The 25,304-nt window shown below is 28.2% G+C and overlaps 1 protein-coding gene across 35 annotated transcripts in view; it reads left to right on the forward strand.

Moving 5' to 3' along the window:
* The window catches only part of LOC139425035 (NBAS subunit of NRZ tethering complex-like), a 57,648-nt gene that overhangs the window by 15,181 nt on the left and 17,163 nt on the right, over positions 1 to 25,304 (forward strand). For 6 of the 35 annotated variants that reach the window (XR_015431697.1, XR_015431698.1, XR_015431694.1 and 3 more), the window contains 6 exons: positions 864 to 918; positions 2,153 to 2,221; positions 4,561 to 4,797; positions 5,917 to 5,997; positions 7,414 to 7,478; positions 9,461 to 10,321. Coding sequence is in view for 6 of the 35 variants with exons in the window: in XM_087158182.1 (XP_087014308.1) it covers positions 4,733 to 4,797; positions 5,917 to 5,997; positions 7,414 to 7,468 (201 nt within the window). In the remaining 29 variants the exon portion in view is untranslated. Of the gene's footprint in view, positions 1 to 863; positions 919 to 2,152; positions 2,222 to 4,545; positions 4,798 to 5,916; positions 5,998 to 6,582; positions 6,652 to 7,413; positions 7,479 to 9,460; positions 10,328 to 10,353; positions 12,006 to 14,901; positions 14,993 to 25,304 lie in introns of those variants that run through there. The other 29 variants (XM_087158180.1, XM_087158181.1, XR_015431700.1 and 26 more) reach the window with 26 other exon arrangements.

Raw genomic sequence — 25,304 nt, forward strand, 5'->3', positions numbered from 1 at the left:
TGAAGCATGCTTTTAGAGGTGAAACTTTATTTTGATAGTTACTTTGTTCCCCTTTTTTTTCAGGAAAGCAAAATTATAAACCCAAAGTGCTTCCAAAGGCTGTCCCTCTTAATAAAAATATCTTAACTTCATTGTACTTATGTGAGTGGTTGAAGGTTGATTGCCGTTTTGTATTATGAATTTTATTATTTTTGTTTTGATTATATTACAGTCAATGCTTCCCAACTTGAAAATATTCATTAAATTTTTGCAAAATAGTTTTTTTTTCATTGGAAAAACATTTCTAGTTTTATTTTTTCTACTACTGAAACAGATACTATGTCATAGTGCTTCAAATCAAAAAGGAACCAAAGCTCACTTCAAAAGCTACTAAATCTTCTGTGCATTATAGCTGGTATAAAATTTGTATGGGCATGAATAACATAATTTTTTTTCTTTAAGTTTCACTATGCTCAAAATCTTTTAAAATATCCTAACAGCTACTATATCTTGAAATTCTGAGAGAAAATATTTCTGGAGTTTTTCATAATAAAGAAGCATTGATCTTTATGGAAAGCTTTAACTTTTTTAGACTTGGGAATTTTATGCTAGATTCCTAGATCCAGCAAAAATATTCAAAATTTACATTTATATGTTTATGAAATGGGTATTTATGGTTATGAAATGTTAGTAACTTTTTAATTTTGATTTTATTAGACAACTTGGATTTTTTGTAGCTTATAAATTAAGTGTATTATATATTCTTTCCATGTTCTTCTCTTAATATGAGACACCTACAAGTTCACTTAGTTCCTTAGCTTTCAAAATTGCAATTAAAAGATTTAAATGCTGGTATTAACACTTTAATTTCTTTTTTTTTTTAGCTTTGTTGGCACTAACAAAGGAGTTAGGAATTATGAAAGTAAAAAAGTTTTTTAGGTAATTAATTATCATTTTATGTTCTAATTTTTTAATTTTGAAACCTTGCAGTGATACAATCTACTAATTAAGCTATATTAAGTCAATTATTCTTGGAACTAATTAAATTCTCTTCAATTTGGTTTTTATCGTTATTTATTTAGTTTCAAAACATATCAATTATATTTTTTTAACAAAATTGTGAAATATGTTTTGAAGAAATATGCATTAGTTATTTTGACTTGTCTTAAAGGTGAACACATGTGATTGCTATTACTTTGTACTTGCATACTTACTATCTTTCTTTTATTCTCTAATGTAGTATATTTGCTTGTTTCACCTTGTAAAATATCGTTTGTTTTGATGAATTTGTTTTTAATTACTTTTTTCTCTCAATTTGATGGACTAGTTATATCTGTCAATACACTCTCAAGAAAATGTTTTACAATTATTAAAAATGATATCTTCTGAAACACAGTTTTTCTATTTTGGGTTATAAAGGGTGCAAAAATTGTGAGCACCATTACAAGGGTTGGTTAGTCCCAATGTTTGATCCAGGAGTTGTCTTGTCTTCTGGGTTAGGTTCAAAATTTACAAGAAAATGTAGTTAAGCATTGATAATTCTAAACCTGAAACTGGATTGACTGCTCAATGCCAGTTATAAAATAAAATATGATATAAAATGATATGATATAATATGATATAAAATAAAATATGTGTTGAGTTAATACTATCTTTATTGGGAGAAGAGGATTGTACCATTCTTTTATTCATTGCTGTACAAATCTTAGAATCCCTTAACACTAAATTTTTCAGCAACAGTTTCATTGGAGATCATGGCTTTTCTTTGATCTTGGCATTGAATATAAATGTCCACATATTTTTGAAATCCATACAATTTTGTAACCATTTTAACGAAAACAATGTAAAAAAAATTATGTTAAGTTACATTATTCAGAAGGTGTAGAAGTAATCATAGTAAAACATTGTTTGCACACATTTTTAAGAATTACTATAAAATAACATAAATTGATTATATGAGAAGACCTCATAAGTTAAAAAGTGATTAATCCATTTTGCTCAAGTAATGTTCTGCAATTTCTAAACAATTAAGTTTTCCTTGCAGAAATATGTTGTAATAAATATATATTTTAGGAAAATCTGCTTTATCTCTAAACTATTATTACTTTTTACAACAGGGTCCACACTTAATCAGTTTGTAGCAAAATAATAAATATCTCTTATTAATTTTCAGACTTAATCTGGAACAGAAGCAACTATGCAACTATTTCTAAATTATGTTGACAGGCTAACTACTTATGAGGTAGCATTAGTTTTCTTTTATTTCTACATTTATTCTTAAACTTTTTTCTCATAATGTTTTGTCTCTTAATTTATGTATATCTAAAGAAGTAATGAGTTTCATAAATTTTTAAGTGTCATTTAATGTTTGATTAAAATAAAATTTTATTGTTTTCATTTAGCATTTTTTTTCTCTCTGTGGTTTAAAGGCAATTAAACACTTGTTTGCATTACTCAACAAATTATTTCTACTTTTGTATACTAATATTTATGCTGATGTTATAATATGTTATCATGTCTAGAGCCAAATGCAAGAATAATCAATGTCAATATTTTAAAATTAAGTAAACTAAGGATTTAAAATTCTTAAAAAAATCTTTTAACGAGTACTACAAAGTTAAATGATATAACTTTTCTTGTCTGACTTTTAAATTTGAATTGTTTTAATGTTCTTATCAATAAAATTTAGCCCTTTTCTACTGAAAGACATTACACTTAGTCAAAATTTAATATTGATATATACTTTTGGGTGTAATTGCTAATTCAGTGTTATTGTTAGTTATATGACTGCTATGAAAATAGCGTAAGAAGTAATTAAAAAGAATTTGTACTCTTCACTAGCCAGTCTCTTGTAGGATTTAGCTATATTTACAGTAGCTGAATTATGTACATATATTCCTTTTGAGAATCATGGAATCAAGTTAAAATTTTTTTATTTACTGCAGAAATGTAAATGACTAAAAAAGTTTAACCAAATTTTGCATTAAATATTCCTCTATTTTTTGTTTTACTGGTCTCTTTCATTTTGAGACTCTAAGCATCAATATTCCAATCAAAGCCAAACATATTTTTTCCTGTTTTACTTTGATAAATAATGTACAAACAATTAATTTCTTGAGAGAGTTTAAGAAAATGCAAAATTAACTATAATAAAATAAATAAAATAAAGCTCAAGTACGGAGCACAAAAAGTACTCACCTTGAATATCTTATTATACAAAGATACCATATTTCATAGAGAAAGGTTTAATCTGGGTATGTAACCTTTTGGTGTTTGTAATTTAAAATATTTTCAGCACTTATTGTTTAGCATATCTAAAGTATGCCCCTCAAGATAGCCACACTGACTCACTCAGGGGACAGAGCGCTCACCTCCCAATGAGGTGAACTAGGTTTGAATCCCGGTAATGACTGGTCAATGCAAATTCTGCACCCGGCTCACACCGACCACAGTGCTGATGTGAAATATCCTCAGTGATAGATTGATCATGGGTTATAGTCCCTTTACTGTCAGGCTAACAGTGGGAGATTTTGTAGTTTTTCTCTTCATGTAATGCAAATTCGGGTTAATTCCATCAAAAAAAGTCCTCCAGGCAAATTTCTCCCATTACTTGATCCAGGAGTTCCCTTGTCTTCTGGATTGGGATCAAAATTACAAGGCTACGGAGTTCAACATTGGTAATTATAAACCCAAAATTGGGTCCGCTGTTCAACGCGGTTATAATGCAATATGAAATATTCACTATGTTCTCAATCGATGTCATCTCTCATTCAAATTTTTTTATGAATCAGAATTTAACAACTATTAAGCCAATAACATTTAATCTTTGGTTAAGAGTTTGGGCTTACTTCTAAATTAACGATTGCCACAGGGTGGCTAACTATTACAAATAGTGATTAAAAACTTGTTTGCCAGTAGCCACCTTTTATTAAAAATGTGAAATGTGTCTTTATTATTGGTTTTGATTTTTTAAATAAATATGGAATTGATATGAATATTTCATAACACTTAGGAAATTATTTTATTTCACACTTGTTTTTAAAAAATTTTATTCCTTTTACAATTGTAATATTTACCATATTTTGAGAGATGCTTTAAAAGAAATGCCTGATATTATTATTTATTGACAATTTCTAACCATTTAAAATGTTCGATTTTTGTAAAAGTTCTACTGTTAACAATGCTGCAACTGGCTGTTGTCAAAGTTTCCTAATTTTGCCCTAGACCATCTAACAACTCCTGAATATTTTATGCGCATGGGCCTCAAGAATTAAAAATTATATTGCCCTGCATATCCTAAGTTTGATAAAATTTTAATTTTGAAAAAAAATTTCATTTAGGTCTAGGAATGTAAATATTTTAGACTAGATAGTTCAATAAGAATACCATAAACCTAGGATTTACCTGACCGAGGAATACCACCTAGGATTCAATCAGGATACAATAAAATATCAATTAAGGGTGCTTCAAATTTTTAGCTAAAATTTGCAAGATGCTGCTGTGGGGATGTTTATTATATTGTAATTAATGAATGTGAACATCGTCAAGCTTTTAACTTTGTTTAAGTTTTTTTTTCTCTAGATAATCCTAGGTGATGCTGTTGCAGCACAACAGCATTTTGATCCCAAGTTTTTCAAGCAATTCCGATCCCAATGTGGCCTGGAAGCGACCATTCAGTTTTCTTTTTACTCTAATTGGGAAGCTGTAGCAATGCCCTTCACTTATATGGGAGCAGAAGGGAATACTCAGTTATATGGGAATACTCAGTTATTTTCCTGAGACCACTTCACCTTCCGAGTCTCTGTTACCTCTTTACAAGTAAGTTCCTATTGTGGATCCCTCATAAATTTATAGATTAAATGTTTGTTGATAGTGTGGTATGTAGGGTGTGCAATATAAAGAAGTAATATAATGTGCAATAAGGGTGTGCAATATAATAACATTTGATCTAAAGATTGGCTCTAAGGGGCTATCTTAATCAAATCATTCAGATAATCTCTACAAGGCTATCTAATTAAGGTATCTTAGGCATCTTAGTAAATAAAGATTCAATCATTAAGTCAAAAAATATTGAAGTGTTTGCTTTCTTAATATTGTTACTTTATGAATGAAGCTGCAAATATTGATCTAAGTTCTTTAAAAAAAGTTAAAATTACAAGTAAATTCCTATTGTGGATTGCTCATAAATTTAATGTTTATTAATTTTTTTGTTACAAGTGTGTTATATACAATGTGCAAAATAAAGAAGCGAGCACCTTTATAGTCTTTTATGCACTAAGTTGTTACCCTAATAATTCTATTAATTTAGCATCTTAGTACATGAAGATAAAATCATTAGGCCGAAAGATATTGAGGTGTTCATTTTTTTTATTTTGCACACTATACTGTTGCTTTTTGTATGAAGCTACTAATGTTAGTGTAAGTTCTTTAGAAGAAGAAAAATTAAGAGTATTTAGTTACTGATTCAAAGGACCATTGACTAAGAAATTGCATTTGTCTAAGGAAGCTTTACTAAGCTGTAGGCCAGAGTCCAAGTTAGCCTCTCTGCCTTAACAAGTGGCAATCATTTTGTGCTTTCAAGACAAAAAATGCTTCGAATGACAGTTAATTATTGTTTTACATACTGTATACAAATGATATATGCATCAGCTTTTACATTGCAGAAGGCATGATCGATGTTATGTACTTAATATTTCTTTCTTAAAAAATTTATAATCTTTAATAATTTTTTACATTGTCATCAATTCGATTAAAAAGAAAACTTTGTACCGGAGTAGTGCAACTTGTAGTCTTTAAAAAGTTATTGTTTTTATTTCGTACTATAAGATTTTATAGTCTTTTCCCAGCATTTGGAACTATTTGTCTTTTCAGCTAAATTATTTCTTCAAAGTAATGATAAATGAAATGAATTGTTTTATTCTCTTATCTTTTTCTTAGCAGTGATTTAGATATGGTTTTTTATCAATGGCATGAACAAAAAGTTAGAGAGCCTGATTGGTGTGAAAATGAATTTGACAAGTAAGTGTTCTCTTTATTAGTTGTTAGTTTAAATGAAAAATTTTTAAATCAAAAAATAAATAAACCAGGTTTTTAATTTGTAACAATTTTTTTTAATTGTTTGTAAGCTTTGCAAAAGATGAAGCTATTATATCCATCTTTTTATACATCCCGGTGTGATTTTAGTTTAAGATTAGACATGGTTATTTCCTTTCTCAACATGTTCTTCATTTTTCTGAATATTACTTTATTATTCAATAAAAAAAACTGCTTGGTTGCAAATTTGCAAAGAAAACTTGTGTTAATTGGTATTCGTATTTTAATGTACTTTCACACTTTAAGTTACATGTCTACATATTTTCACTAAAATGAATTTAGCCACTTACGGGGAAAAAAACTTTTTTTAAAAACAAAATTTCACTGTGCATATTTTATTCGAATTATAATTTAATTATCTAAGTATGAAGTATTATCTTGACAAAGTGTTATAAAAGAAGAAACCAATATTTGCAAATCATTTATGTTTCTTTTTTAGATTACTCTTTCGCCAAGTATTGATATTCGTTTTTTTTTTTTTTTTTTTTTTTTTTTTTTTTTTTTTTTCAGACTTAATCTGGAACAGAAGCAACTATGCAACTATTTCTAAATTATGTTGACAGGCTAACTACTTATGAGGTAGCATTAGTTTTCTTTTATTTCTACATTTATTCTTAAACTTTTTTCTCATAATGTTTTGTCTCTTAATTTATGTATATCTAAAGAAGTAAGTTTAAAGTAACTTTGATGTATTCTTATTTACATTAATTAGTGGTAAGAATGTATGTCTTGTAGCCGTTAAGTCCCAGTTTTGATGAGACTCTTTCTAATTTTTCAATCAATCAGAAAGTTTTTTTTTTAATTTATTCATTTAAAGTATATAAATTAAAGCAAATGTACATTAAATTTCATTTGGAATTTTCATTTTTTTTTAATTAAAAAAATGTTTTAATTTTTTTTATTTTCAATCGAAATGCATAAACTATTTTAAGAATGTATTCATTAACTTTAAACTTTGTTCTGTTGTTATATTATTACTAATTATAAGTATTGTCAAAATAATAAATATTAATGTACTTTCTAAGTCAGATTTCCTTTTCAAATCAGCAAATCAACTTTAATTTTAAGATTTGAAATGGATCTTACGTAAATTTTTAAAAGAAAAACTTTGGTCCTTCTATTCAGTGAAAATTTCAATTATTTAATTTCTTCAAATAAGTTTAAAATATTTTCAATTAGAAAGAATGAAAACCGTTTTGTAAAATTTTAAGCTTCATTTTTCTTTTTTTTTCTATGCTAATAAGCATAAGGCATTTTTAGCTGTACTAATTTATTCTTGCTATTATTTACTTTAAGAAAATCAGTTGTGGTGTTGTTAATATCGATAAATTTTTTTTCTAGGATTGTTATCCCCGAAGAATACATAGAAGAATTTTATGAAAAAATAAAGGGCTAGTGAAATATAGGTATTATAATTTTTTTGGTTACTTATATTATATATACCTTTAATAATGTATAACATAGAAGTGTTCATTTGTGTCAATATAATTTAATATCTTTTATACTTTTATTCTGTTAAATTCAAGAATTTTCAAAAACACTATTTTTATTAAATGCAATACTATGCATTGACATAATTCTGTGGTTTTCAAAGTGTATACTATCATAAGTAGCGGATCTTATTATAAGTAGAAGAAAAAGAATTTTTTGCATCTGCTGTTATAAATAATTCGAAAGAAGAAATGTATGAATAATATAATAAGAAGAAATGTAGCTAACTACATTGATATACTGATAATATTGATAATTGAGACCATAAGAACTTAGTGTTAACTATAGTGTTCAGGTAGCCACCCACCTGAGAAACCTTGAAAACCTGGAATTATTAGGGAATTTTTTTGTACTGTAAAAAATCAGGGAAATTAGGATAAAAACCTGGAAAAATCAGGGAAGTTTGAAGAAGAGCTGGAAATTTTTTCTTAGATATTTTTTTATTTCACTAATTTAAATTATTTACTATATTTCTTAATTTAAATTATTGCATCCATTATACCCACATTTTTTAAACGGAAATGTATCTCCAAACAGTTAAAATGTCATCAACTTAGCCATACTTTGCCTGCATCGAAATTTGCTCCATTATAACCCTGTTAAACTAGAATGCCACATAAAATTTTCCCACGGTTGCAAAACAAATGTAGAAACCAAAATTACATAAACTTAGCTGAAATATTTCTGAAAATATGGACATTTTTATAAAAAAAATATTTTTTTTTTTTATGTTACTAACTTTAAAATTATTCGGTTAAATTAAGCAAAAGTTTTGGAGCAATTTACAGTTATAAAGTTACAGTTTTAAAATTTTAAATAAATTTGTCAAAAACTGTGTAAGATATGAGTATTTAAAGTAATTTTTTTATACTGTGCATGTGCGGAAAAAATGTAATTTTTTTTTCATAATTTTATAGGGAATCGTATTTAGCAACTAAAGAAAAGAGTATAATTTCAATATCTAAAAAATTTAGAAATTTTAAAGCAATTTTAAGTTATTTTTGTACTTTTTTTAAAAGAAATCAGAAAAAGATTATGGGTTTTCACAAATTTCATTTTGTAATCTCTGCTGTTTTCGCCAGTATCACTTTTAATAAATCTTAATTCATATTACAAAATGAAACTTGTGGAAAAATCTTTATCGTTTTGAGCTTTCTTTTAAAAAGTACAAAAACTACTTTGAAAAATTGCTTGACACTTGTTTAATTTTTAAGATATTTAGATCAGAATATTTTCATTAAATGCCAAATACAATTCACTACAAAATTATGAATTTTTTTTTTCAAACAATTTACAAACAACAGTATAAAAGAACTACTTTAAATACTTATATACTAATTACTACTGAAATACTAATCTAAAGCTGTCTTCATTGCAATTTTTTAAAATTTTAAATCAATATTTTTGTTAATAGTTTGAAATTTCTCTAAAAAATTTTATTAATTGTGTTGAATATTTTTAAAATTACAGCAAAAAAACATAGGACAAAGAAATAAGTTTTTTTATTATCTCCATAAATATTTAGCATAATATAAATAATAATAACCAAAATAATCATTACAAATTAGAAGATTCTTAATTGATTTCCTGACATAGGGTGTTCAAAAATAGTTTTTTTTTGTAATTTATTGTTGGTATCTCAAACTTATGAAAGCTTTGCTAATTATGAAACATTTAATGAACTAAAAACTGCTAAAGTTACTAAATAATACTCTAAGTATTTCTTGAGAAATTTTAAAAAATGTCAGAAACTTAAAGTGTCTCTTCCGTTACTGTCAGATTGTTTATATATATATATATATATATATATATATATATATATATATATATATATATATATATATATATATATATATATATATATATATATATATATATATATATATATTTGTTTCAGAGTCGTGACACAATGAATGATTGTATGGTGCCTTTGGCATCTAGAGGTCTGATGTTAAATTTATTCTTTAGGAATAAGTGGAGAGCGCTGCACAAACCTCAGTTTCATGAAAGTTTTTCTAAGGTATAAATGAAGATTCTTTGCCAAAATTAATATTATGTAATTTTACATCTGCTCTCAAATTTTTATTTATTTATTTTTACCTTACAGCTTCCTTGCTTGAAAATATTCATTAAATTCTCTCAAAACATGTTTTTTTCTTAGAAAAAAAATTATAGTTTTATTTTTTCTACTACTAGAACAGATACTATGTCATAGTGCCTCAAATCAAAAAGGAACCAAAGCTCATTCCAAAAGCTACTAAATCTTCCGTGCATTATAGTTGATATAAAATTTTTATGGGCATAAATAACTTCATTTTTTTTCTTTAAGTTTTATTATACTCAAGCTATTGTAAAATATCCTAACAGTTACTACATCTTGAAATTCTCAGAGAAAATATTTATGGAGTTAATTTTCATTATAAGGAAGCACTGATCTTTCTGGAAAGCTTCAACTTTTTTTAGACTTGGAAATTTTATGCTAGATTCCTAGATCCAGCTGAAATATTCAAAATTTGCATTTATATGTTTTTAAAATGTGTATCTATGGTTATGAAATGTTGGTAACTTTTTAATTTATATTTTATTAGACAACTTGAATTTTTTGTAGCTTTTGAAGTGTATTATATATTCTTTTCAGGTTCTTCTCTTAATATATGAGACAGCTACAAGTTGACTTAGTTCATTATCTTTCAAAATTGCAATTAAAAGTTTTAAATGTTGGTACTTTCATATTACACTTTCATATTGTATTTATAAAAAAAAATTGATTTAATTTCTTTTTTTTTTTAGCTCACGTAGCACAAATGAAGGAATTAGGAAATATGAAAATAAAAACGTTTTTTAGGCAATTAATTATCATTTTGTGTTCAAATTTTTAAATTTTAAAACCTTGTAATGATACAATCTACTAATTAAGTCAAATATTCTTTGAAACAATTAAATTCTCTTCAATTTGGTTTTTATTGTTATTTATTTAGTTTTAAAACATATCAATTATATTTTTTAACAAAATTGTAAAATATATTTTGAAAAAATATGCATTAGTTATTTTTAAATCTATAAATATTTCGACTTGTCTTAAAGGTGAACACATATGATCGCTATTACTTTGTACGTGTATGATTACTATCTTTATTATATTCTCTAATGTCGAATATTTGCTTGTTTCACCTTGTAAAGTATTGTCTTTTTTGAGAAATTTTGTTTTTAATTTCATTTTTTTCTCTATTTGATGGACTAGATATATCTGTTAATACACTCAAGAAAATGTTTTACAAATACTGAAAATGATATCTTCTGAAACACAGTGCCTCTATTTTGGGTTATAAAAGAAGTCCTGTGCAAAAAATGTTTCCTTCATTACAAGGGTTGGTTAGTCCCAATGTTTGATCCAGGAGTTGTCTTGTCTTCTGGGTTGGGTTCAAAATTTACAAGAAAGCGTAGTTAAGCATTGATGGTTGTAAACCTGAAACTGGGTTGACTGCTCAATGCCAGGTATAAAATAAAATATGAAGTTGTACTAAAGATAAATGTGTTGAGACAATACTATCTTTATTGGGAGAAGAGGATTATACCATTCTACTACTCAATGCTATACAAATCCCTTAACACTAAATCTTTCAGCAACAGATTCATTGGAGATCATGGCTATTCTTTGATTTTGGTATTGAATATGAATGTCCACGTATTTTTGAAAATTTTTACACAATTTGTTCACAGCTATTCTTTCTAAATAGTGATTACCATCAATGGGCACCAAAACAAATGTTGAAAAATAGCATCAGGCTTATATTCCTGTGCTGTTCTCAGAGATGCCAACCATTATAATTTCTTCATAAATATTGCGATTTCATAGACAAAATAAGGATCTAAATAAAGGTTTTGAAGAATTTTCATAGCAATCTATTTGAAATATACATTTTTTTCTTAACCACCAAGAGTTAAGAATATTTGCTTTTTTCAACTAATCTATGAAAATTCTTTTTTACTCCTTGGAACCATTTCTAAAACAATACAAACATAGAAAATTATAGACTGTTTAGGGAAAACAAAAGAACATAAACTCAAATCTGAAATGTTGTGAGAAAATATTTTTAGTGACTTAAATGTAGCTGTCTGAAAAGGTAATAAGGGTTCGTTCTAATTTAACCAAAAAATTAAAACATTGATTCCAAATAATCGATACAATTTTGTCTGTTTTACAATAAAGTATAAAATTTCAGTGTTGTATATTTTTTAAATTGCTGAGGTATTGATTTTTTTATTTTATTGTAAATATATACCTAATTATACAAATTTTTGTATGAATATATAGAATTAAGTAATATATACATCTTAGAATTGTGCTATTTGTGAATGCTAATTTGTATTGAATTCTATGTTGTTGTAAGGTTTAACTGTATTATTCTAATGGAAATTAAATCATCATCGAAATTGAATAATGACTTTGCTCTTTCATAAAAGACGCATCTTTTCTAGAAAACAAATATTATTATCATTTCAACACACCCTGCTGCTGTAGAAAGACGTTCCAATCCTCTGTTCTAGAGTCACATTATTTTTAATGACAGCTTGGTGCTTCATTCCCCACATATTAGCTAGTTTTGAAAGCTTAATTTTGTTCTTGATACTTAAGAACCATTTTTTTTAAATCAATGTTTAACACTTTCAGGGCTGCCATTGGAGACTAAAAAGGCAACTAAAACGACTATTTTAAAGCAATAGCAACTATGGCGACTATTTTAGTAAAAATATGAGTAAAAACAACTAATTTGCAATGATTTGTGTAAAATTGGCGACGTTTTTAAGCCAAAGCGACTAATATTAAGAATAGCTTCATGATCTTCCCCCTTCCCTCATTTTTTTGCCGCAGTTTTGTTTTATCCTAACTTTATTATTTCTCACTGTTTGATGTCAAAAGCATGACAGACTTATTTAACCAATCCGACTGATAGTATTGGAATTCGCACTTCGTGAATGCTCCTCCTGCTTCAGAAAGCTAATGTAATATCTCTGAGGATTAAGTTTTTCCCCCTCTTTTTAGTTTGAACGAATTAGAAAAATTGTCTAATTACACAAAATGTGTTAATTTTTTTAGAGCTATTTAGAATAGAAAATAAGGTACATGGTGATATTCGTTTTGTCGAATTGTGATCGTAATTTTTTTGATAAGCATTAAAATTTGGAAATGTGTCAGTTATGAAAAATAAGCAAAATGAAATGGAATTAAATTGCAATATTTATTATTATTATTTTTTAATGTCTAAACTAAGCAGCTGCAAATTAGAACCGAGAAAGGAAATTCAAGTTTCATATTCATCTGTTCTGTAACAGATAAAAAGGAAACTCCCTGTTTTTATGCGTCGTGTGAAAGAATATACTGTTGGCAAATCCACAATTAAATGTACATTTTTTACAGAATATGTGCATCTAACTGCATGTTATTTGAATTTTATGCTATTACAGCACAAATAATTGAAATTATGTTAGAGGAGGATATGATAGCAACTATATTATATATCTTGGTGACTTTAGGAGACTTTTTTTTCATATATGATGCAACTAAAGCAACTATTTTTCTTGTTTTCATCCAGTGGCAGCCCTGCACTTTCTTGCAAACTTATTTATTGGTTTTATGCAATATACTCCTTCATTTAGAACTCTGATTGGTTATTACTTTTGTATTTTTGATGCTGGCATTTCAGTACAACTTATAGTTTGTCTAAAGTAAGAACATTATATATATATATATATATATATATATATATAAGTTCAAAATGAAGAATAAAACAAAGAAAAATTATAGACATATGAAAAAAAGGGGGTGGGAAATAATAAGTAACAAAACAACAAAAAAAATTTTATTTAAAAAAAAAAAAAAAAAAAAAAAAAAAATAGTAAAATGATAATTAAAAAACCCGAAAAAAAGCCGGAAAAAAAAAAAAAAAAAAAAAAGATATAATCTTTTCTTCAGCCCACACGATTATATCCGCAAAACAGAGTGCTTTCTGATATTGTATCAATAAAGCCAAAGCAAAATATATTAATACAATAGTGTGAGGAGCACTCAAAAAAATTTTTTTTATAAAATAACTACATAAAAATAGATCATAAAAAGTAAATATAACATGTAAAAACAGATAATAAAATAAAATAAAAAGAAAAAATAAAATAAAAATAAAAAACATTAAAAAGGGGGGACTATAAAGCGAGTAGCAAAATCATAACAACTTACATGGACAGTTATTTTTCAAGAATGATTTAAAAATGTTTTCGCAGAATGATTGCCAGATTACAAAATATGAAAACAAAAGCGCAAATCGAGTGTAACAAATATATATATTATATATATATATATATATATAATGTTGGAGAAACTTTAAGGAACTTTGCTTACTTTATTATTTAACTACCACCTTAAATAACAGCAAAAGCTACTACAACTTTTGAGTTGGCAGCTCTGCATTATGACAGTGAAGCCTTATCAGTTAAACAGCAACCCATGGAACTTCAAGCCTACACTAAAAATGAACCAAGAGTCTTTGACGATAACATTTCAATGTGTTTAATCATTGAGTTATTGCTGCTCTCTTAACATCAATTTCTAATTTTGTGTTGTGTCTGAGGGACAGCCTGCTTGATTCTTGCAATTGCAGTTAGTTTTTATTAATATTTCTATATTAGGGAATCTATACTATTAGAAAATGGTGGTATAATTGATAATTTTTTTTGTCATAGAAATCTCACTTATACAGTTGCAATCAAAGTGCACAAAAGATGATGCTATCAGTGATTTACTTTTAGAGTGGAAAGTTTAATTAGAAAAAAAGTTATTTTAGAAAAAGCAAGCATCTTAAATAAATTAACCTCTTCTCACCTTTTAAAGCTAACTAGTTTTATGATATAAAATTTAATGCAAGCTTAAAAAAAAACAGAGTTGTTTATTTACTTAGAATAACTTGATCATACTATTTGTTTTTGCATATTTATATATCAGTTGGGATCAATTTTATTGACGCTAAATTTCATTCATCAATCCGTCTTTTCATGACTCTAACAGAAGTAGCATTGCCGCACCAAGAAAATGACACTAGCTAAAATTAATATCATTTACGATAAATCATGTGCCTTTGATAATAATTTTGAAGTCAATGGAGGTAACTTCTAAGAACGACCCCCCTACATCAATGACCATTTTAATGTGGGACGGAGAGTGGTCACTACCGAGAGGTTACTCTGTATAAAAAAAGCATAGAAGATATATTAACACAGAGGAACAAATAATGGCAATTTTCTATTTAAAAAAAAAACAAAACTTATTGATATTTTTCTTTTTAGATATCTTCGTGTTCATACCTAGCCCAAAGTGTACCTTATCTTCCTTTGGATCATCATGTATTTTTGAATAAATAAAATATGGGGAAAAAAAGCAGTTTATTATCTGTTTATTTTAGATTAAGATAATGCTTTTATCAGTGGCGTATCTAGGGTATGGCAAGTATGGCGAATGCCATGGGCGCATTATTTCGAAAAGGCGCAAAATCAAACAACATCGACGATTATTTTTTTATAAAAAATTTCACTAATTTTTTTTTCAAGTTATGGCAGGATTAAAAAAAAACCATACAACATTTAACCTTTCCTCGTGGGCTCGAAAAGAAGACATCAAGGTCTTTTGAGGAACTCTTTTTTGTAACTGGGGGAGTGAAGTATGAAAGGGAAGACTTTTAATCCAGGGGTCTGTAAAGACATTTTGTGAAAGATCCGTTTTTCGTGAAATTGTGAAAAAATTACTCACATTTTTTCAATCAGGGTCCGCTTTTATGAATTTGTGCAAATAAGATCCGTTATTGCAAAAAAAAAAAATTTTTTTTCAAGCAATTTTTAAATTGTAAAGACATACAAGATTATGCTCAACACTGTAAAATTATAATTAAAAAAATTAAATTTTAAAAAATAAACAACAATTGCTGCTTCTAAATTAAAGATGCAACATACAAATTTTTGGTATTAAGCCTATACTGCTGAACGCAGAATATTCATTTCGGACGAATAATGGAAGAATCGTCTGCCGAAGACAAAACTTAATTCGTTTACATCCATCTTTCTTGTTTTCTGCCCTGGAAAGGGTTTATTCTATTAATTAAATAATAATGAAGATAAACAAATTTGTGAAGGGTCCGTTTTTATGTTAAAATATTTTGTGAAGGGTCCGTTTTTATGAAAAGATATTTTGTGAAGGGTCCGTTAACGGACCCAAATTTCTTCTAAACAGACCCCTGTAACCCCATAGTTAATTTTATAACCGTCGTTGAACAGCCGACCTAATTCCGCAGTCTTGTAATTTTGAACCCAATCCAGAAGACAAGGGAACTCCTGTATCGAGTAATGGGAGAAATGTGCCTTCGTGGAGGGCTTTTTGGTGGAGCTAACGCGCATTTGCGTTACATGGAGAGGAAGACCACGAGAACCTCCCGCGGTTAGCCTAACGCAGTGGTCGGCAAACTTATTAGCCAAAGAGCCAAATATTAGCATTACGACAATTTTAAAAAGAATTGGGAGCCAAATCTGCTTGTTTAGTAAACTTTTATTACACTAAATAAGTAGTACACTAAATAAAACTAAATTTCATACTTAATAAATATTTATTAATGCGAACAATGTGCTTGCATCTCCTTGGAAAGTTTGAGTAAGTCAGGTTTGTATGTTGTTTTTTTTAATTTTAGGCGTGATTCCAAGTTCTCATCAATAAGACGACTTCTCAGTTTACTCTTGATAATGTTCATGCTTGAAGAAGATTGTTCTCATATATATGTAGAACCGAAAAGGGAAAGAACAGCAAAAGCTAGCTTTTTCAACTGAGAGTCAGGAATATTATTCCAAGCATTGAAAATGGTCTTCCTTCTCCAGATCATTCAAAGCAGACCACTTGTGTTGTGAACTAAGATCAAATTTTTTCTTCTCCAATATTTCCAATTCAACACAAAGACGTTCGAATTTAGAGCGCCATATCTCCTTGTTTTTTTAAATACAGCAATTGAATTTAAAGCTACCAATGTCAATTTCAAAAAGAGAAAATTTCAACTTGGTTATCGTAGCATTAAGAGGATTTTTGACAAATGCTAATGTTGCTCTGCTGTTTTCTTACCAAGGTTTTTTTTAAAATTAAAATATTATTGCGCCTTCCGTGGATATTTGTGCCAGAGCCGCACTTAAGGAGCCAAAGAGCCACATGCGGCTCTGGAGCCGCACTTTGCCGACCACTGGCCTAACGGCAAGAGGACTTTAACCCATGATCCTTCTACAATTGATGATATTTCACATCAGCACTGTGGTTGGTGCAATACGGATGCGGAATTCGTATCAACTGGGATTCGAACCCGGTTTCCCTCATTAGAAGGCAAACGCTCTATCCCCTGAGCCATCGCGGCTCCCATATTTAAATTAAAAGGAATTTAATTTTTTTCCTCTCTAAAATGTAGCTTCTCATTGCTTCACGATATGTCAAAGCTGTACTATAAAAAATTCAAGCTATCGCTGATAAAATTAAAAGACAAAATGTAAGCTCATTATTCATTATAGTAAAATTACAGGTAATTTAATTTTTTTCTTTTTTTAGCGTATTATGAATTTCATTTTTTCTACTAAAAACGAAGAATAAAGCACAAACTTAATGTAAAATTTATTGAGTAAAACGAAAAGAAACATATTTTTTCCATGTATAAACGATGATAAAATAAACAGTTTAATAATGTTCATTCAAAAGGGTTATTCACGTGTAAGAGTTATAAATATTTAAGTTCCGTATCTTATAAACAAACAAGACATTATTTATAAGACTTTATTGAAACTGTAACTCAAGAGAGAAACTATAATATTGCACAAATGAAAAAAAAAAAAACACTAAAATAGCTACAAAAAATCATGGTTATATATAAAAATAAAATAATTAACTAAATAACATAATTTAGATTACAAAAGTATAGATTATTTACTAGCATTAAGAATGTATATTGTAGAATTGTGTTGAATGTGTATTGTAGTACTATGTATGATGTTATAGCTCTTGAGTAGCAAATATATTGATATAAGTCACTGCCTTTTTCCTCGGCAATACATAACGTATTTATTTAAAATCGTGTCCTTTTTTATAATAAGAACAGAAAACAAATCCTAAAAATAATATTTATTGATTTCGTTTATTTAAACTAGTTTACTTAGACATTCATTTAAATTTAAAATAATTTACTTGGAAAAAATGATTTTCCACTTAGGTTATTTGATATTATTTATGTATTTGAAAATGCTATCTGTAAAATTAAATTATAGTAATATAAGCTGAATCTTTAAATTTAAAATATTTATCTATATGAAAAAAATTAGTAGTACAACAGACTAAAAAAATGAAAGGTGAAGGAAAGACACTTAGGAAGTGTAAAGAAATTTTTCGCCCCTTATCTTAAGGAAAGTTAGACCTCCAGTTAAAAGAACAATTTTCCGGGGAGGAAATGGATGGAACCCCTTCAGGCAGAAAAACCAGATGGTGATGACCAGAGGGATGTGAAAACCATGGGGAACTAATTATTCTGTAGTGAAATGCTTGTAAATCTTCAATTTTATCAGGAATCTCGTGTCAGGGGTGTTTCACCGAATGTCTCTGCTTCCCCCTTTTTATGGGCGTGGGGATGATCAATCACCATACTCTCAGTCTAGTCTAGGTTTTATTACCTACTAGATTGACACTCTTTTCGCCCCAGTATATGCCAAATGATGATCGCCAAAAGTGAAAGTTTATAGGTAGGAATGACTCTTTCTTGAAACACAACCGGTATATTCGCTTGTAGTCGTCTGCTGTCGAAGTACTAGGAGAATATATGATTCTCGAGAAAGAAACTAAAACTAAATCTGAAAACTTTCTTTGAAAGTTTGCCCACTTTTACCTTTTTTATTAATTTACTTTTTTAATTAATTTATTTTTTTAACGAATTTATTTTTTTAACGAATTTATTTTATTATACTTGGTTTTGTTTGTTTATTACTTAAAAGAACAAGATTTTATTTCTAGAATGATATTAGAAAAGGTTATTTCCTAAAAACAAGAAATTACACTAATCAAGGGTCCTCTCCACCCGATTTGATTGATTTTTGTTTCTTGACACGAAAGTTTATTTATTTATTTATTTTTTTTTTAAAGTTAAAATCATTCACTTTATAACTTCTTTGTTTCTGAAGAATTTTTAATTATTCTCTTGTTTAATTTTGAGCCGGTAATGAGCTTCCTAACCCGAATTAGTACACTTTATTAAAATAAAGTATTCTGTATTTTTTATTCGATTTGTTTTTATAAGATTCTAAACTGAAACATTATTTAATGTGCGTAAATATCTTGGCTTAGCTATTAAAAAAAACCCATCAAAAATAGACTTGTTTTAAATTATAACAATTTTAAGCAATATTAATTAAAAGCAATATTATTTTAATAATATTGCTTTTAAGCGTATTCGAAGTCACAGTTGATTATTGTTAGAAATATAAAATAATTACAAAAAATTTTTATCAGACTCTAATACTTTCACTTCAGATGACTCAAAAAGGAAATTGATTTGACTATGTTAAAATGGTTAAGGAAGTGAAGGAGGAATTATGGGAAACTGATTTAATTATTCATAGTTGCAATTTAAAGTATTCCACACATGAAAATCTTACTCTAAGTGTAATAGAAAGAACAATTTGTCTATTTAGAAATAAATATTATTCCTTATTAAAAATTAAAGGAAGCTGATATTTAATAAAAAATAATTAATTTCTGCTAGTTTCTGGCTGTAAACAATCTGAACAATCAATAAAATAAAATTCTCACGATATAATATATTACCCAAAAGAGCTCAAACCGAATAGTCATGACTAGGACTGGGCGATATTAGAAATTATATATCGTGATGCATCGTCAGTTTTGCATCGCGATATAATATTTTTGTATCGCGATATAGTATTATTTAATTTCATTTATTTGTAAGGCACAGAAAATCAGATTTCTATCAAAACTCCATACTCAAATTGATTTAAATCAATTTATAAATTTGAAGATATATATGTTTTGCTTAAGAAAGATATTAAATAAATTGACTACAATATACAAATCTTGCTTAAAATATTTATTGAAAAAATGTGTGCAGATACAATATTTGCACCTCTTTATCGTTTATAAGGTATAAGCAGTCTTAATTTAAGTTATATACTTTACTAAGCTTTTAACTAGAAATCAAAGAAAGTTTAAAACGATAGGTTTATGAATTTATTCGGAAATCAATTAGTTTAAGTGAATTAAATTTTGAAAAGAAAAGTTTGAAGCAAAAAAAATAATTTTACTAAATGAACCATATCCAATTGAGCGAAATTGAAACTTCATATGAAATTTTTATTTGGAAATAAAAATATATCAACATTTCCGAATGTTTAAATGATAAAAGATGCTCTGTTTTTTCGAACATTACCCCCAGTACTAAACACCCTCTCTGTCGCTTTTGAAACATCACAAATTTTTATTTACTATTATTATTTCACATAAATAATTAAGTTCGTTTGACTAGAACAAGATTCGAATTTTAAACTAAAAAGTATAAATACATAACTAAACTAAAAGTATAAGTACACATAAGTTTTGCTATAATTTCTTAAAATTTTCGCTCCTTGAAAGATTTATCAGTTTAAAAATAAGAAGGGAATTTTATAAATATATCTAGTTAAAATTATCGAAAGAAAATTTAGAAAATTTAAAAAAAAAAAGCTTGTTAAGAAATTTATTATACGCTTAAAAGAAAGTGTTAAAAACTTTGATTTGTAAAAAGCGCTTTTTTTAAAAATAAACAATGTTTCCTTGTATTATTTTGCATAAATAATTACATTATTGTTAAGTTCGATCGTAATCCTCAAATTCTAAATGAAAAAGTAAACGCAAGTTTTGCTACATTTTCTAAAAATTATCACGAAAATAACGAAAGATTTCTTAATTTGAAAATAAATCAAATTGAAATTTATCAATATATTTACCCAACAGTATAGAAAAAAAATTTAAAAAAATAAGTTCGTTAAAAAATATTTTTATGTTTAAAACAAAGTGCTAAATAAAGTTAAAATAACGCTTTTAAAACACCATTTTTTTATTATTATTATTTCACATAAATAATTAAATCAAATTGAATAATGACCGAATTATGAACGAAAAATTAAGTAAAGTTTAATTTCTTAAAAATAAAAACAAAAGAATTGTGATATTCGATAATATATTTTAATTAACTAATAATATTAAAGAAATTTAAAAAAAAAATTATCATACTCTCTAATAAAGTGCTAAATGATTAAATTATATAAGTATAATATTTTATACATAAACTGCTGTTTGTAGAAAATGCAACACCATGAAGGAATCATCAGAATCAAATGAAATTCGCAGCAAATGTCAATTATAGGATATTATGCAAATTAATAAAGTTTCAGAGCCATCGCGCGTGCGTGGCGCGCGCAGCGCCCTCTGAATTGATGCTGAAAGCGTATAAATAAAGTGCTGTAGTGGGACGTTGAAAATAGTCTATGATTATTTGTTAGTGGCAAACGTTTAGTGAAACCTGAGTATGCCTCCACGACGGAAGAATAAGAAATTCAAGCAACTTACGGAGTTTGAACGAGGGAGGATAATCGGCCTTCGAGAAGGAGGATTTTCCTATCGCGCAATAGCAGCTCGTATGCAGCGGAACAGTTCCACAGTGATGCGAGTTTGGAAGCAGTGGACCGACGAGCACCGAACAACTCGAAAAACAGGCACTGGACGACAGAAGGTGACGTCAGAGCGCGATGATCGACACCTGCTCCGCATGGCGGTGAATGATCGCACAGCTTCCTCCAGGCAGCTGGCAGCACATTGGTCTACTGCTACAGGTGTACAATTGTCGGCTTCGTCAATTCGTCGTCGTCTGCTGCGCCGTGGATTGCGTGCAAGGGTGCCATTATACAGGATTCCCCTCACGGCGGATCATCGACGGCTGCGTCGGCAGTGGGCTCTTGAGCACAGAGACTGGCGAGCTGATTGGCACCAAGTTGTCTTTTCAGATGAATCACGCTTCAATTTGTGGACCCATGATGGCCGTGTTCGTGTTAGACGTTATGCCGGTCAACGCTGCCTTCCTGAGTGTATTATTGAACGACATAGTGGTCGAACACCCGGAGTTATGGTCTGGGGTGCGATTTCGTATCATGGACGATCCAATTTGATACGAATTGAGGGTAATCTCAATAGCAACAGATACGTCCGTGAAGTGCTACAGCCCGAAGTCGTTCCTTTCCTTCAAGGCATCCCTGGAGCTATCTTTCAGCAGGATAATGCACGCCCACATGTTGCGCGGACTGTTAGAGACTTCTGTTCAGCACAACGCATGCAACTTCTTCCTTGGCCTGCTTATTCGCCGGATATGTCGCCTATTGAGCACGTGTGGGATATGGTTGGTCGGCGTCTCACTCGTGATCCGCGTCCTGCAGTTTCCAAAGACGAACTTTGGTTGCGCATACAAGCGATGTGGAATTCTCTTCCTCAAGCAGATATTCAACATCTGTTTGACTCCATGCCACGTCGTATAGCAGCACTTATTGCAGCGCGTGGTGGCTGCACCAAATACTGATTTCGGACGCTTAATTTGTTTCTTTTGTTTTGAAAATTTCATCATTTATTTGTATCAGTACAAGTCGTTTCTGCATTAAATTTCATTTGATTCTGATGATTCTTTCATGGTGTTGCATTTTCTACAAACAGCAGTTTATGTTAGCATATTTAGTACTACTTACTTAAGCCTTCATAAAATAACGTTTGGATAAACGAATATTATAATTCAATGCAATTTTTTTTATTTCATTTAAAATGTTCTCGAGATATTTTAAAATACGCATAATGTTCAAGTCCAACCATATTTACGAAATAGCGATTACCTCCTTCTTTTAGGGGTATCAAAATCCGTCAAAGAAAATGTATGTTTATTTAGAGAAAAAATGTTTTTGTGCTTGGCTTAGAAACTTAAAATATCGTCTACCCTTATTAATTAGCAAATTTGAGCTCACCCTTCAACCAAGCCATTTATGTTGAGTCTTAGAATAGTAAGATCCGACTATTCGACCAAAAGTAATTCCGGGTGATCCGTTTTATTATGCACTGCACAGATGCATATTTATTTTTATATGTATTTAAATATAAATGTATTCTTAAAACTTAAAATAGACGAGCAGTTTTTTAAAAATAATTACCGTGATCTCCACTGGCTATGCTCATGACTAACACAACAGAATTTTTTAGATTTTTAAAGGACCGTTTGCACTGAATGTGATTTTTTTCGGATGCGACAGAAATCCTCAAAACTCACTAATCACGTTGCCGCTCGCGTGTAAAAGTGCATCCAGTGAGGATGGCGTTGTAACGAATAGTAAGGATACTTTTAAGAATTTTAATTAAAGATAGATAAAATTCGTAAATTAATTTTCCTGCTGGATGTGAATAATTAAACATTTAGTTTTAAAATCGTTATAATTAAAAATGCACATTAAGGACGCATTTTTTTAAACAAAATATAAGCCATGCAACCGTAAATTTGTTAAATTTTCCGATGATAATTGAAAATAAAAATCTTATTCATGAAAATAATTATTCGTAGCATTCATTATGAATTCGATTTATTAAAGCCTTTGTACGAATAATTATTTAAATTATATAAATATATATATATATATATATTATATATATATATATATATATATATATATATATATATATTATATATATATATATATATATATATATATATATATATATATATATATATATATATATATATATATATATATATATATATATATATATATATATATATATAATTTAGTCCGCGTAAGACTAACTACCTTGCTAATGAATTGCCCACAATCAATAAATGTTCTTCATTTTGTTTTGTTTTAACAAGGAATAAAGATAAAATAACTTATAATTTATGTAAATATTTAACCATTGCTGCCTTTGTGAATGTCTTTTTTTTTTTAAGAAAACAATCATATTTTGCGTTACACGTAAAGGGAAACCACGAAAATATCATTCAGATTGCTTGACGCTTAAAGAGTTCCTGCGAAATGCTCAGTAATCGTAATGAATTTTATGCAATAAATGATTTTTTTAGCATCTTTGACAGACAGCCAATTATTTCGGTGAATATAACTAGATGCTCTTCATATTTTTTTGTAATTTTAAATTCATCCCAAAAATCAAAGTAACGCACAATTTAAATATCGGCGTAAAACAATGTTTATAAAAATAATTTATTTTAACCAAGATAAAGTTTAAATTAAAATAATCAAATTTTGCGTTACACGCAAAGGAAAGCCGCGAAAATGTTCTTCGGATTGCTTGGCGGTAATAGGATTTAAACTAAATGTTCATCCTTATCTCAATGAAATAATTTTTTTATAAGCAACCAATTTTGATTATTATTTACGCCTAGCCGTTGTGGCTCAGAAGATCAGGAGTCTCCTTCAGGTCAGGCTAACCATGGGAGGTTTTCATGGTTTTCCTCTCCATGTAACGCAAATGCTGGTTAGTTCTATCAAGAAGTTCTCCACGAAGTCAAATTTCTCTCAATACCTGAACCAGGACTATCCTTGTCTTCTGGATTGGATTTAAAATTGAATTTACGGAGTTGAGTAAACACAAAATTAGGTCGGCTGTTCGACGACGGTTATAAAATTATGAACCAGATAATGTATCAATTTATTGAATATAAACGAAAAGCTCTTCTTTTTAACTCAACCAGTAAAACAAAATAAGCTACAATTTAAGTATCGAAATACAGTTATATTCTTATGAAAGCTATAAAAATAACCAATTTTAAATAAAATTAAATTATCAAATTTTGCGTAACATGCTAAAGAAAACTACAAAAATGTTTTTCAGATTGTTTTTATCGGTAATAGGCATTCCAGCCAAATATTCATTATCCAAAAGAAGTTATTTTTAAATAATCAAGTTTTTTTTTCTTCCCATCCTTGATAGATGGTTTATCATCTTTGTGAATATAAGGAAACGTCATTATTTTTAATTCAACCCAGAAATCAAAATTACTCATAAGCTCCTTGGAGTACAATCATAATCATTAAAGTTATAAGAATAACTTATTCCAATTAAGACTAAATATAAATAATTAAAATTTGCGTTACATGCAAGTAAAAACCACAAAAAAGTGTTTTAGATTCCTGAACGGTAATAAGATTCTAGCTAAATGCTCTTTATCGCAATGAAATTATTTTTTTAACCATTAATTTTTTTTAATCATCCTTGACAGACAAATTGTCATCTTAGTGAATGTTGTGAGACACTTTTCTTATATTTTTAACTTTTAACACGATCCAAAAATCAAAGTAACTTGCAATTTAAGTATCAGAGTAATATAAAAGCTATTGTAGTAACCTATATATTATTACCTATATATAATAGGATTTCTTCTCGATGTTTATTATATCAATGAAATTATTTTTTAATAATCAATATTTTTTTTATCATCCTGGATATATAGTCTATCATCTTAGTAAATGTTGTGAAATTCTCTTCTTATTTTTGTACTTTTTTTACTTTTTTGTACAAAACGCAGATATCAAAATAACTCGTAATTGAAATAGAGGAGTAAAATCACATTTTGAAAGACTTTTTGAATGAAAATAAT

The sequence above is a fragment of the Parasteatoda tepidariorum genome, chromosome 2 (genome assembly GCF_982258835.1).
Source record: "Parasteatoda tepidariorum strain Cologne lab strain chromosome 2, Ptep-v5.0, whole genome shotgun sequence".
In the NCBI taxonomy this organism is placed as follows: Eukaryota; Metazoa; Arthropoda; class Arachnida; order Araneae; family Theridiidae; genus Parasteatoda; species Parasteatoda tepidariorum.